Genomic DNA, 14,471 nt, shown 5'->3' on the forward strand with positions numbered 1-14,471 from the left:
TACCTGCACCCTTGGACAGCACAAAACTAACTGGGTTGAGAACGGCACCATCAATTTTGTCACATTTTTTGAGAAACTTGACCTTCTGCCTCCCGGAAAAGCCTGTAAAATAAAGAAAAGGGTGGCTTCTGTTGGGATCTGAAGGGGCAGAGGCGGTGACTAGCTCGGCGCCAGAGGTTGAGGGGACACATTGCGACAGGCAATGGCAGGGGTGTTGTGAGGGGGATACCCTCCTGGTAGCCCTTCCACGGGACTATCGGCAGCGCGGGCGAGCAGGGAGCGCTTTCCCTCGGCGCGGGCCCCACCGCCGGCATCGCCCCTTTAAGTTCCTGCATTCCGGCAGCGAGGGGGAGGCTCCCAGCAGTTCCCGGGCCCGCTTCGCCGGCGGGACTCCGCTCCCGGCCTGCTCTGCGCCGGCAGCCCCGCCTTGCCTCGCCTCTCTTCGCCCGGGCCGGGCCCATCCCCTCCCAGCCCGCGGCCAGGCGCGGAGCGGCGGCGGCAGCCAGCGAGCGACCGACCGAGCCCCGCGCCGCTCGGCCGGTTCCCTCCGCCGCCGGCCCGAGCGTTATGGCGTGCGGCGGCGAGCGGCGGACGCGGGCGCTGTGGCTGGCGGTGCTGTGGCTGTGGTTGCCCGGGCGCTGCGGCGGCGCCATGGACGAATGCACGGAGGAGCGGAGCGGCCGTCCTCAGCGCTGCATGCCCGAGTTCGTCAACGCGGCTTTCAACGCCACGGTGCTGGCCACCCACACGTGCGGGACGCCGGCCGAGGAGTACTGCGTGCAGACCGGCGTCACCGGCGTCACCCAGTCCTGCCACCTCTGCGACGCCGCCCAGCCCCACCTGAGCCACGGCGCCGCCTTCCTCACTGACTACAACAGCCCGGCCGATGCCACCTGGTGGCAGAGCCGCACCATGCTGGCGGGCGTGCAGCACCCCACCGCCGTCAACCTCACCCTCCACCTGGGTAAGGGACCCCCGCACCCCACCGCACCCCTCCGCCCGGAAGGAAGATGGCGCCAAGGGCGGGGGGCTGAGGGACCGCCCTGCTCTGCCCCGCGCCGCGCTGCCTTCAGGCGCTGCTTGGGCTCTGGTTATTACAGGCGGCTGTACCAACGCCCTGGGCGGGGGGTTGGTGGCCAAAGTGGGTTTTCGTTCGGTGTGTGTAAAGAGACCGGAGGCACTGGTTTAGTGGTGATCTGGTAGTGCTGGGCTAAGGGTTGGACTTGATGATCCCTGAGGTCTTTTCCAATCAAAATAATTCCATGAGCCTGGATGGATTCCCTTTGTCCCAAGCAAATACTTGCTCCAAAGGTCCTATTGTGGCTTGGGTTGCCTCAGCCAAAGGTTTAATTGTGCAGAGGAGGATGCTGCATGTAGACGGGGTACTTAGGAAGATGGTTTAATGGCCATGGTGGCATAGGGTCGATGGTTGGACTTGATGATCTTGGATGTCGTCTCCGACAGAAATAATTCTATGATTCTCTCTGCCCCTTGGCTTGCTGGTGTTTAAGAATAATGACAGCTGCAGAGTAGGGCTGTATAGACTTGAGTTTCAGCCTTCTCCCCAGAAGTGAAGGGCAAAATGAATGTTGCTTCATTGCTTGTCTGACAGACAGGGACCTGTTGCTCTAACAGCGATGTAAGGGCTTGGAACCCTTTTGCTGTGAGACCAGGCTAAGACAGTTGGAGTTTCTCTGCCTGGAGAAGAAAAGGCTCTAGGGAGTTAGTAGGCTTGATGGGAGTTAGTAAGACGATTGGGACAGACTTTTTATCAGGGCCTGTTGAGAAAGGACAAAGGGTGATGGCTTTAAATTAAAAGGCCTTAGACTGGGCAGAAGGGGAAAAAAAGTTATAGTGAGGGTGGTGAAACACTGTCCCAGGTTGGCCAGAGAAGTGGTAGATGCCCCATCCCTGGAAACATTCCAGGTAAGGTTGTTTGGGCGTGAGCAACCTGATATAGTTGCAGATGTCCCTGTTCAATGCAGAGAGGTTGGACTAGATGGTGTTTAAAGGTTCCTTTTAACCCAAAGCAGTCTGTGATTTTTTTTTCTCCTGTCACTCATTGCCGTCTGTGTTGGTTGTGCCATCTGTGTGTGAAATAAACGAGCCCATGCTGCAGGAGGCAGAACGTGCAGTGGTGTGAGGTGCGTGAAAGTGTCTTGCCTTGTGCCTTGGGAAGTTCTGATCCTGGAGTCTTCCACACAGCAGGCTTTAGATTCAGATGGGAAAGGTTATTCGGAAAGTGTCAAACACTGCAGGGAAACATTCATGCCAGGGGCATGTCTGCTCTGTATCCTCCTATACAGGTGCAGTGTTGTCCTTTCAGTACTGCGTGGGTTAGGCCTGTCAGAGAACTGTCATCATTACTGCAGACCCCATGACACCAAGTGAGAAACAAAACAAACAAAAGTGAATTTTGTGATTAATTGGCATTCCCAGAAGTTCCCTTGGGATAGCGTATTAGCTCGCAGTTTGGTTTGTGGACAAGCTGTTTTACTCTGTTCATTCAGTAATTGAAGCTGTCGTGACATGGAGGCAGGGTAATTGTTTAGCACTGGAAGACAAGCCAGCCAGCAGAAAGTTAAAACCGCAGCCTGTATCCTCTTGCCCTTAAATAAAGTAAAACTGAAGAAAAGCCTCAGTGTAACCATCCATGCTTTCTTTTCAACAGTGTAACTATTCCTGGTGTCTGTTCAAGAGCTGCTGTTGAATCTAAAGGCTCACTTAGAACTTAATTGTCACTAATGCATTGAGTGTTTTGGTGTAATTCAGAGGAAGAAGTTGTGCTTGATCTTGGGTTTTGTGACTGGAGAATAGGTATGAATGCTCCTACCCATGTTCATGGGATAGAGGTGATGTCACTGAGTCGTGTACCAGGGGGTCATTTGCTGACCACATCCATCTGCCTCAGCAGCCAGGAGTGTATCGCCACCCCAAAGTGTTTCTTTGTGTTGGGGGCTTCACAATAAAAACACCATGTAAACCTGTTGAGTTGTTCATATGAAAGGGAAGTCGTTACTAGAGCCTCTTGGTTTTTTGTACATTGGCAATATTTTATTCAGAAAACCTGGAAAAAACCAGTAAGTTAAGACTTTATTTTGATTTCTTTTTTATTAGATATCATCATCTTCATTATCCAGTATTGCTGCTGTCCCTGAGTCTTTGCTCCTGCATGTGTGTGGGTGTTCTTGGAAATGGGATGGTTCTCCAGCATACTGGAGCAAACATGGGCATGTTCCTTTGAGGAAAACAACTGCATCTTTAAAATGCTGTAACACTGCAACATGATCACTCATTTGCGTTTCAGGTTGGTTTGCAGGCTTCTTGTAGCTTTGTGAATTTGCTCAGGCAAATTTCTAGAGTAGAGAATAATTTTTAAGCAGAAGTCGTCTGGCTGACTTTCAGCTATTTGACTAGTGTTCCACTCACCCCCACTTTGGTTTGTTGTGTTTTTGGGGTTTTTTTTGGTAGTGTAAATCATTTTAAGAATTGGAAGCCTGTCATGGGCATGGTAGTGGCAGGAGTTAGTTTTAAGAAGACTCACAGCAAAGGATTATGCTCTCTGTGCACGTGCTGTGCAAGCAGTAAGTATCCCTGTGTGACTCTGTATGCGTCACTGAGTTCACTGGGAGCTAAGGATGTGTCGAGTACTGCAAACTACCATTTTAGTCTCAAATGCCCCAAATCCCTCTGCAGCGTTGCTCTGCTCCACTTTTGTCAAGTGTTCAAACCATCTTTGTTGGCATGAGCTATTGGGTACCACACTGGCGTTCTGCGTGCCCGTGTGCTGTTCCTCACAGCACATCACGGTCTGTGGGACACAATTATTGACATTGGTCAAAGAGCCTGACAAGTAGTGGTGTACTCGGTAGGATGTAAATGAATTTTGGGACACAAAGCCCTTTTATGCAGTTAGTTCTGCGTGTTTGTTGAGGATTTGGCTGTGTGCTCAAACTGGTGTCCTTGTTTGATGCTGCAGTTGCCTTCTAAAAGCACTGGTATCCTGAATGGTGCTTTGCACCCATTCAGGACCAGTGGCATCAACTCTGCGGGCTTCCAGCATGCAAATGCTGCCCAGTGCTGAGTTTTTGGCAATTTGGGATGTCTTGATTAGTATTCAATGATGTTTAACCCTTGTAGGCCACTGTAAAGTTTCAGGGGAACCTGCAACAGGTCAGTCAGAGCCACGAGTTGTTGCCAACAGGTGAATATGGGTCTCTTTGAATCTTTGTTTGATTTGAAGTTTGAAACAAACTTAAAACCCTTTAGTTTTGGGACTGGATGCTAGCAAAGAGTCTGAAAGAGAAATGCAGATCACTATTATTGAGTTAAAGTGTTTGGAGAGGGGGAGAGGGAATTGGGGTAATTGCCCCTTGGGAGAAGGGAATTACGGTGATTGCTGGTTACATCTGGAGTTACAAAAGCTGTTTTTCTTTGAGAGGATATTAAGACCCCTTAAGTAGGAGTCCTCCCCTGTGAGGCCTGAAGACAGAGGTTTGCAGCTGTAAATCAGGAGATGGAGGGAGATGAACCCATTTTCAGGGTGGTGTCTGGGTAATTAGCTTAGTGGGTGAGAGGAGGAGGAGCAGCACTGTCCTTTACTACTATCACTTTGCTTCCCCCCATTTCCCAGGTCTCAGGTTGTGTGCTAAAGCTGCTCTGAACACTAGAAAAAGGGGTAAAGGAACAGCAGTGACGGTGCATGGGGTATTTCTGGTGCTGGGTGATATTGCTGGGCAGAAGCTTGTATTTTTTCAGAGCAGATTCTCACTACTTCCTTCTGCAGCTCTTAATTTGTGTCCATTCTGTTGTTTCTACACCGCTTTTACATGTGCCCTCTCTGTTCCCAACCAGCCCTGCTAGAGCCACCTCTCATTTTTCCCTACTGCTTTTTCTCTGCCTGAATCTGCTTGATTTCAGCAATTGTGATCCTGGTGTTTTGTTCCTGGGACAAAGAGGTAGCGTCCTCAGCATGCTGGTGGCTGTTTCCTGGTGGTGGGGTGGCCCCATCTCCACTGAGGGCAGCTGTGCTTTTATCAAGAGCCTGCAAGCCACGAGCACTCTGGTTTGGCTTTCCCAGTGCTAGTCACTGCCACTGCATCTCAGCAGGGACAGTGCCCAGGAGATGTTCTTGACTGGTGATGCTGGTGGCCTCAGCTGTGAATTTGGGACTATCTTGTTGGCATGATTGACTGATTCTCACCTCTTCTCTCACCGCTTGGGAAGAGGACCTGGCATGGTGCTGAAACACAACCCTCTGCTAACCTGTCTTTCAAGAATAAAAATTAACTTGCTGGTTGCCTGCATTAAAAGCATCATCTGTGTTTATGGGCATGGACCATGGTTAGAGCTGAGTGTTCCCACTCTTGAATTCTTCTCAAATCCCTACTTTAGATCAGCCCAGAAACCCACCTCAACAAGCAGGATGGTAGCTTGTATGTAGAAAATAAAGAAAACCTTGTGAAAACTGCTGGTTGTCAGGAGATGTGGCATGCCTGTCTCCTTCACCTCCCCCTTTTCTAACTGCTCAGTCCTTTATTTGGCTTTGAGGAGAGCGATGATGCTTGGTTATATATACTTTGTCTGTGAAGCGTAGTTTGGGGCATGACTGCCATTTGAAGGCATTTACAAGGAAACCCAGGCAAGATGCCAGTTCTTCTGTTCAGCCTTGGCTTGATTTGCCAGTTGTTTCTAGCAGATGAGATTTTTCTTACTGCAGAAAAGCAGCGTTTTGGTTTTTGAAGGGAGGGCTATAAAACAGACCTTAGAATGAAGTATGGGATGAAGCCAGTTGCTTTGTTGGGGTGGACTAGATGATCTTTTGAGGTCCCTTCCAGCCCCTCACAGTCTGTGATTTGGTGATTTAGCAGAGTGATGTCTTTCATTTGCTGGTTATCCTGTTAAAACTTTACAAGGCTCTGGTTGGTTGCCTTCTAAAGGAACCACTGTGAAACTGACTGCAAGCATGCAGGGTGCAGGCACATGAAGCTTTGCCTGGCATTAGTTAAAAACTGCAAGAAACGGTAATAAGGGCACTGGGAAGAGCATTTCCGGCTCCTGGGCCGGTGTGTCAGGAAGCCCTTGCAGGCGTGTTGAGCCCAGGCTGGCCACGGTGGCTTAGCTGTGGTATTTGTGGAGGAGCCCTGGGGGCCTCTATTTTAGTTGGCTTAATTTACATTTTGCAGGTTTCGACAGGAGCAGTTAGGAGATCAGGGCTTTTAATGGCCAGCAGTTGTTCAGTGCAGTTATATAAAGTCACTTTAAAGCTCTTCGTGGCTTCCCGCATACCCTGGACATTCCCGGGTTTTCTCCAGCTCTGCTGCCCTGCGTCTGTCCTGGGCTGCTGATGCCGCTGCGTGACGCCTTTGTGACTCCTATACGCAGCAGAGCACCTATTTTTGGGGATGGAGAGAGCCGGGATTGCATGCTATCTTGCTGCAAAACCAGCTGCTCTTTGTGGGGCTTGCCCTGGGCTGCTAGAAGGATGACTTGAGGGTTTTGGCACAGTCAGGTAGTTGCTTTTGTAGGTCCAAACCTTGGAAGAAACTGTGGTTTGCTGGTAGGAATGGTTAACTGGATGAAAAACGTCTGGCTTGCTCAGTAGTGTTAGGTACCATTTGTCTTGCATCCTGAGGCTTTGGGAGGCTCTGCTGGCCTCTCTGAGCCTGCGAGAAAGAAATCCCAGGCTGCTGCTTCCCACGGAGTTGAGAAACAGGATTGCTCTGCAAGCAGCACGTAGAGGAAATCATTTCCAGCACAGATGGATAGGAAGCTCGGATCTTCAATTTATCATAGTTCTTAAAAACAGGACTGTGAACATTGTCCTCAATCACACAACCTTTGTCAGACCAAGACCTCCTGCTTGTGTCCTCGGGGCCCTAATTCATCATTGACTGCTGCCGGTGAGGCTGTGCTGAGTGATTTCGTGCAGGCTTGCTGTCTGGCTCTGGTTCCTACCTGGGGTATGAGGCCTGGTGTGTTAAACTGAACTAATAACATCTAACCTCATTGTCTCTGGCTCATGTCAACTTCTGGAAGCTCAGCCTGGGGCTGCCGCCCCTCTTGTGAGCTCCTACCCTAGAAGAACCATTTCACCCTGCTTTAACGTGTCTTTTAACTATGAAATCTTGCTGATTGGTGCCTACCAGAGTGTGTTCTGATCAGAAACTAAAATGAATTTCATAGTTTCCTGGTAAATTGCAGAAATCTTGCTGGGTCTTTTGTCCTGCCAGACAAAAAGGATCATATTGGTTTTATGGTTTATTTTCTTTTACCCAGAGTACAGAGTAGCCCTATGTGTCTCAAATTAAGCTTTACAAGCTTTAAGTTGGGTTGAATGAGGATGCTTGTGTTGAGGACCTGTAGCATCATTGGCTGTGTTGAAAACTCTAGGTAATGTTAGGACAGCCTCTTAACACTGATCCATCTGCAAAGGAAGCACCTGAGACTATTCTCATGGCCTGCAGCATCCCTTGAGTAACGCTGGGGCTTTAGCAGTGTGATGGTGGTGTTGGCTGTCACATCAGCAGTGACAAGAGGTTCAGGACAGCTGCTAACAAAGCAACTGCTCTGTGAGATTAGAGAGCTGTAACTAGCAGACATGTACAGTTGTCAACAGGATCAGGAATACTGAGCTGAGAGGCTGCCTTTTGTAGACTGTCAGGCTACAGGTAGAAGCTGCTGTTACCTTTTGGGGGGGGGGGTGTGTTAGGTTCTTTTGATTTAGAACACTGATTCCTCAGAGCTTTTTCCCAAGCTTGGAAAATTAGTAGGAATTCATCAACTTTCAAAAAGCAAGGTAATTTTACTTAAACAAATAAATAAACCTCAGCCTTTAATCCTTTTTTTTTGTTCCCCCCACCCCCACCCCCCCCCGGCCCAGCCCTATTTGAGACATCTTTCACCAAAAAATTAACCCAAAAGAGAAAACAAAACCCCCCAACCAACCCCCTTATGTATTATTCAGTGCTCTTCAGCTTTTTTTGTTTTGAAACTGGGTGGCAAAGCACTTGTTTCCATGCTTCTACTTGTTTTAGATATTCCGGTGGGATAGTCATCAAAGAGCTGTTTCCAGTGGTTAATCACGCCTGCAGTTCTGACACAACACAGCTGGATGCAGGAATGGAGGACTTCAGAATTTCCTCTTTTAGAAACAGTATCCAAAACCTATTACTGGAATTTTTTTTTGGTCTTTTGTAGGTAAGCTAGTACCATCTTGTACATGGGAGGGAGATTTCCAGATAGCTAGAGGGCTTCTTTTTCTGGTTGGTTTGGGGGTTGGTTGGTTTGTGGGGGTAGGGGAATATTTTTAAGGTGTTTAGTGGAGTTCATATATTGAGATCTTGCAAAGACACCCAGGGTGTTTGGGTCAGCTTTCTGTAGCAGTCTTGGTTGCAGACTGGTGTGCTTGGAGAACTGCTTACCTATGTTGGCTTTGTAGTGGGTCCTGTGTCTAATTCATCTTCAGAGGCTTGAAGTGCTCCTCTGGGAAGATCAGAGTGTAGAATTGTCTTCAGGATTGGCAGCTGGCCCCTAAGAGTGGCCTGAAATGGAAAGGAGGAAGACATGTCCCTTGCATTGCTCTCAACTGTTTCTAATAGGAATATCAGCTGCGTTGGAGGAGTGTCTTGAAAGGAACACCCATAACTTCCCTAAAACCTGCCAAACATATAAACCTGCTTGATGACAGGAGCTGGTCTTCCCCAGCATGATGGTGTTCAAGTAGGTAGTGGCTGGCTGTACAAGGACAAGCCCTTGTCTTGCCAGCAGCTGCCCAAAATGCTTATTCCCTTGAGCTCTCCAGGACCAAGGGAATGCTGTGGAGTTTGGGATTGGTACCAGCCCAGTCCTAAGCACACTGCTTTCACCTCGGGAGTTATTTTTCAGGGTTTGCTTTATAGCTCAACCTACTTGGCATCAGAAAAGACCTTGTTCCTGCCTTGGTGAGCTGCTGCTTGTGCAGATTGTTGCACTTGGCCTGGTGTAGGTGGTTTTTTTTTGAGGAGAAGTATCAAGGGTCCTGGACAGGTGGTTTGTTCTGTTAAAAAATAGTTTCTTTCCCTTCCCTGTATATTTGGTTTCAGGAAAGTAAATCTTTCTCATCTTTGAAGTAAAAGATAATGTGTCTCAGAGTCTTCAAGCAAATGGAGCCTCTTGAAGAGGGATAAGTGGGCTGTTTCCTTGGTACTTTCTTGTGCTGTACTTATAAGGTTGTGGAGTGCAAGCGCCAAGCTGCGGAAGGCTCCTTGTGCTCCGGGAGTAACTCTTGCTGAGATTAGCGGAATGAAAAATCAGTCCTTTCTGGAAAAGCCACCAGCAGATGCTGCTTGCTATCGCAGTGTTAAATGAGACTGCTTGACTGAGTCAAAAGAAAATGTTCTCATCCTAGGCTCTCTCTTGTGCACTGCTAATTATGATGATTATTTATAGTCCTTTCATCTCCAGCCCTTTGCATGCTCCCATCCGGTGGGATTTTGCAGTGGGGTTTTGTTCCCGGCAGCTTGCGGGGTTGGTCCCTGGGGAGCGGCCGTGGAGAGGCTGCCGTGCCTGCTGCTCTTGCCTCCCAGCTTCTGAAACAAATGTGATTTATTTGTGGGGATCCCTCTGCCCTGCTTCCTGGCTGTGGCGCTGGGGGTGCTGGGCTTGGCCCAGCAACCTACTTTTATTTTGTCACAGCAGCTGATGCTTTCCCTCCAGCTGCTGCTTTCTCTGCTTTCATTATCTGCCTTCACAGCTCTCCTGGGTCCAGCTATCCTGGCTGGCGTAACCTAGGACACGCAGTTTCTGGACACCAAGTCATCTGCCTGATGAGCTAGTTTAAAAGTTGATGCTTAAGGCTATGGTTGCTCTAAGCTCGCTGACCTCCTGTTTGCTTTACTTGTCTTTTCTGGCCCCTCTCCCTTCTTTCTAAAGCTCCTTGCAACCTGCCTTGGCTTCATCTCCCTCCTGTTTCCCTCGTACTGACCTATTCCTGGCAAAGTTGAGATGGTTCTCTCCTTGAGTGGGGTTGTTCAGCTGAAATCTCCCTACATTTCTGGTCCCAGCAGTGGCCTCTCAGCCTGCAAGGGTAGCATGGCTCCCGTGCTGGCTGCTTTATACATGTCCTCAGACAAGAGGCTGGTGGTTTTCATTTTAGTCACTCTGGTGATGCTCAGTTGCAAAGTGCAATGCAAGTTTAAAATTGTCCAATGCTTCATATTGTTCTGTAGTTTCCTGTCTTGCACACATTCACGTTTGGAGTGGAGAGGAAGCCCCTCACTGAAATACAGTTACAGGTTTTCCTGAGTCAAAGTAATTTCTTCTGTTGTAAAAAGGAATGTTTTTTACTGCTGATTCCCAGCAGGGTTATGAAGAAAATACACAAAGAGTGGAGTAAAGAGATTTGGGGCTCTGGGGACACAGCAGCTGCTGCAAGGACTGGTGCTGCTGCCAGGGTGAAACATGAGCTCTGAATAAAGTGACATCCCACTATCATCGTGTGGTGGTTAGTTAATGAAATCTTCACCTCCCAGCCCTCCCTCTCCTGTCCCCGCTCAGCTGGGGTTGCTGGTGGAGCTGAGAGCAGTGCTCGGAACTCTGATGGCTCTTCAGTCCCCTCCATCTGTGCTCTGCAGGCATGAGTTAACAGATTAAATTACCAGCATTACACGAGTCACTGCTCTTCTGCTTTCTAAGCAGAGTGACTCTGCACACACCCCTATGTGCATGTTGCCCCTTTCTCACACCCTTCCTCCCTCCCTCCCTCCTTGGAGAACAAAGTATGGATTATTCTGGAAGTAATGGCACAGAGATGAGCTTTTCCAAGAGCCTCATAGTACTTTCAGCAAATAAGGGCCGTTTTCACTTTTGTTGCAAGTCTTAAGAGCCAGTGTATTTACTGTTGCCTGTTTCTTTTTGGCTATCTCTCTGAACTCATTGCAAGTAGGTTGTTGCAGTGCCAGAGTCCCTGACTCCTGGTTAGAAAGGGAAGCTTGTGGTTTCCATGAAGGACTGATACTTCAAATCATGATAAATACCTCTAGGAAACAATTAACTGATGACAGAACTCTATCTCTGAATACACAGTTCTCTTGCAAGTGACCTTAGTTATCTGTGTCAGTCAGTATCCCCTGAAGACAGGAATAAACGATGCCTAAGTTTTTCTTCTCCAGGATCAAGTTTCTTCAAATCAGAGAGTCAAGACTATTGTGTGAAGAAAAGGTGCTAGAAGTCACCAGTATGATGACGAGTGAGCATCTGGCTGGAAGTCTGCAGGTTGAGCCCCTACTGCTCATCTATGTCTGGCAAGCAGGCAGGTGTAGCAGTTACAGGGTTTGGTCAGCTTGAGGTGCATTTTCTCTGCTGTGTATTTCCTTCTATCCTGATTTTTGTGTACTTCCATTCCTTGTAAGACGTAGCAGCTTTATCAGGAGAAGCCCATAACTGCTTGGAAGATGCTGGAAAGGCTGTAAATCCTGAACTTGGGACACCCTTTGCACCTCAGGCTGGTTCTGTCTGTTCCCTGGCAGGCAGCTACTGGTCTTTATTTGGGTATGGAGCTTAGAATTCAATTAAAATTATCCAAGAGGCACTCTTTGAGAGGCATCCAGTTTGAGATCTACTGTTCTGGAAATCTCTAGGAACATGCATTTGTCTGCAGTTCTGAAAGATGGGTAGCACTAGGGAAAGACATCAGGAGTTTGGCCAAGTTGGGTGTGTTGCCTTTCTGTGTTTGGATTCTGTGAGTTCAAGTAAAACACGGCAGTAGCAATCCTGGGTTGTTGGGGTGTTTTTTTTTATGACAAATCATGTTTTACTCCTCATTCCTAGCACCTACCTGTGGTGTCCACAAACTGTCTGGAGCAGCTGTGATGTAGCTGTGGCACTGATGATCATCATCAGAGGTCAAGAGCTTCATCTGCAGTGCTGGTAAAGCTCTTATTTGTGTCAGGGAATGAACTGGTTTTCTGGTGCACTCCAAGTATGCAGCTCTGGTCTCTTTTGTACATCGTTATTCACCAAATTAATGGTTAATTAACCAAGGATTTGGATGCACAGCTCCAACAATGCTCTCGTGTGGGCTGCTTACACTGATCTTTGCCTGGAAGGTGTCACTAGCTGTTGCGTGGAAGAGGCTACAAATATTTATTCAAAGCTCTGTTCTTCCTATTGCACAACCTCCTGCAAAATGTATCTCCTCGCTAACTTGTCTGAGAATTAATTGGCTTTTTCATGTCATCCATACAGTCTGTTTTGCAACTCCAGGCTTTGGCATGTTCTTTTGTGAAATACTTAGTAGATAATTAACATGCTGCTCTGCTAGATGGGATGGACCCTGTCTGCCAGCCTTTCTGTCCCCCAAATCCTGCTTTTTTGTGTTGCTCCCAACCCTAAAGAGTCACCATTAGCTTGAAAACAGTGGGAGGGAATGAAAGGTGCTTTGAAAGGGTGATCCCATCGATGGGAGTGATGTTGAGTGCTGGTACAGAGTGTAGAGCAGGGTTCAGCAAATGGAGTAGAGTTGTGAGTCCTTAATCTTCGTCATTAGTGCTGTGCGCCACAAACTTTGAGCTATGTCTGGCTAAGTCCTGTGAGTCTTTGAAATTCACAGCAGTGCTGGCAGCCCTGCTGGCTTTTGTCCTCCCTGCAAACACACAGCTGCATGGTCTGGGCATCCTTGTGTGCTTGGCATCCTTGCTGCTTCCCCTGCTCCCCAACAGTGCTCATGGCTTTGGGGAACCCACGAGATACCTGGCTGGAAGAAACCTCAAGAAAATGAGTTGGTATTGCCACTGGGACTCTGGAGGATGTGAAAGTATGGGGTGTTCTGTTCCATCCTTTGTGCTCGGTGTGTAATTAGCTAACAGGGGAGAACTTTCTTGATCACCCCCCTCTGAGGAGTGACGCCTGTCCAGACTTGCTTAAGACATTTGCTGGTACTAGTCCAAAAGACACAGGGCGCACGCGCTCCTGTAGTAGTATGTGGTCTGCAGAAACTCTTTGTTCAGGTAGCTGTGCTGGCTGCTCATGGGAAGCTCATCTTAATGTACAATTGAGATCTATCAGCTTTTGGGTTTATCCTGCTGATGGTTTAGGACCAACTTTCAGCACAGGTAACTCAGCAGAAAAGGCCTGCAAAAGGTTGAGTTGGAAAACTAGGCATGGTGGTTGTGAAGAGGGTTTTATAGAGAGCAGTTATTCATTGTGGTGCTTGTAAAGAAATGGTGGTTTCTTCAGGTGTTTCTACAGGGTGTCTTGGCAGAACTAAAGTAAGGGCAACCTCACTGTGCTTAAGAAAAAAGAGGAAAAAAAGAAAGAAAAACACTTTGTGGTGGCTAACTGCTACTTTTTGATGTAGATGCTAAGACCAGTAGGTTGTCTTTTTGTGATGGGACAAGTGATGGGTTTAAACCAAAAGAGGGAGACTTGGACTAGATAGGAGAGAGATTCTTTATGTTGAGGGTGGTGTGACACTGCGCCAGGATCCCCAGAGAGGTGATAGATGCCCCATCCCTGGAACCATTCCAGGTCAGGTTGTTTTGGGCTCTGGGCAACCTGCTCTAGTTGAAAATGTCTGTGCTCTTTGCAGGGGGGTTGGACTAGATGCCCTTCAAAGGTCCCTTCCAACCCAAAACACTGTGATTTTTATGTTCTTGCATCTTTCTTCTGAGGTGTGAGACAAGATGGGAAAGACAACACCCTCTAGGACAAGGGCTGCTGGTTTTGAGAAAGGTGTGTTTAAAGACTTTGAAGGAAAGTTGGAAAAGATTATGGTCGTTTGAATCAGCAATTAAAAAGGGATTAATGAGTAATTGGTCAGGCATTCCTGGAGCATGTGCCATCTACTGCACCTGAAGGACACACACCACTACATTTCTTTGCAGAGTGTTACCAAGATGAAAGAACCAAATCGCCATTAAACTTTTTTCTTTCAGTACTTTAAGGGATTGATAAGAAAGCTGTGGACAGACTGTCTAGCAGAGCCTGTTGTGACAGGACAAGGGGTGCTGGTTTTAAACTAAAAGAGGGAGATTTATGCTAGTGAGAGGCATGTTTTACACTGAAGATGGTGAAACACTGCCTCAAGTTGTACAGAGAGGTGGTAGAAGTCCCAGCCATGAAAATGTTGGAGGTCAGGGGCTCCGGGCAACCTGCTCTGGTTGCGGGTGTCAGTGCTCGCTGCAGAGAGGCTGAACTAGATGACCTTTAAAGATCCCTCCCTCCCAAACCATTCTGTGATTGTCCACAACGCAGTATAAACTGCAGGGATGAGCTGCTGGAATCTGTAGACTTTGTCTTCTGGGTTCGACTAACAGGCAGTGGTCAGGAGGTGCTCAAGTGGGTGCGTGTATTGGTTTTATCTTGTGCGTTATTGCTTCCCGGTCTTTCCTCTTCCACCAGCCTCAAGGCTTTCATGCCGGCAGTGTTTTGTGCCCAGTTGCTGTGGCAACAGATGACAAGGCAGAAGCGTTTTGTGTGCGTGAATCACACAG

The 14,471-nt window shown here is 48.1% G+C and overlaps 1 protein-coding gene across 1 annotated transcript in view; it reads left to right on the forward strand.

Annotated features, from left to right (window-relative positions):
• The first annotated feature begins 429 nt into the window (after window positions 1-429).
• The window catches only part of LAMC1 (laminin subunit gamma 1), a 73,993-nt gene continuing 59,951 nt past the window's right edge, over window positions 430-14,471 (forward strand). Inside the window, exon 1 of the mRNA XM_054165641.1 lies at window positions 430-964. Within this exon, the coding sequence (XP_054021616.1) occupies window positions 568-964 (397 nt within the window). The 5' untranslated portion in view covers window positions 430-567. The remainder of the gene's footprint in view (window positions 965-14,471) is intronic.

Source organism: Dryobates pubescens, chromosome 11 (assembly GCF_014839835.1).
Source record: "Dryobates pubescens isolate bDryPub1 chromosome 11, bDryPub1.pri, whole genome shotgun sequence".
NCBI classification, from domain to species: Eukaryota; Metazoa; Chordata; class Aves; order Piciformes; family Picidae; genus Dryobates; species Dryobates pubescens.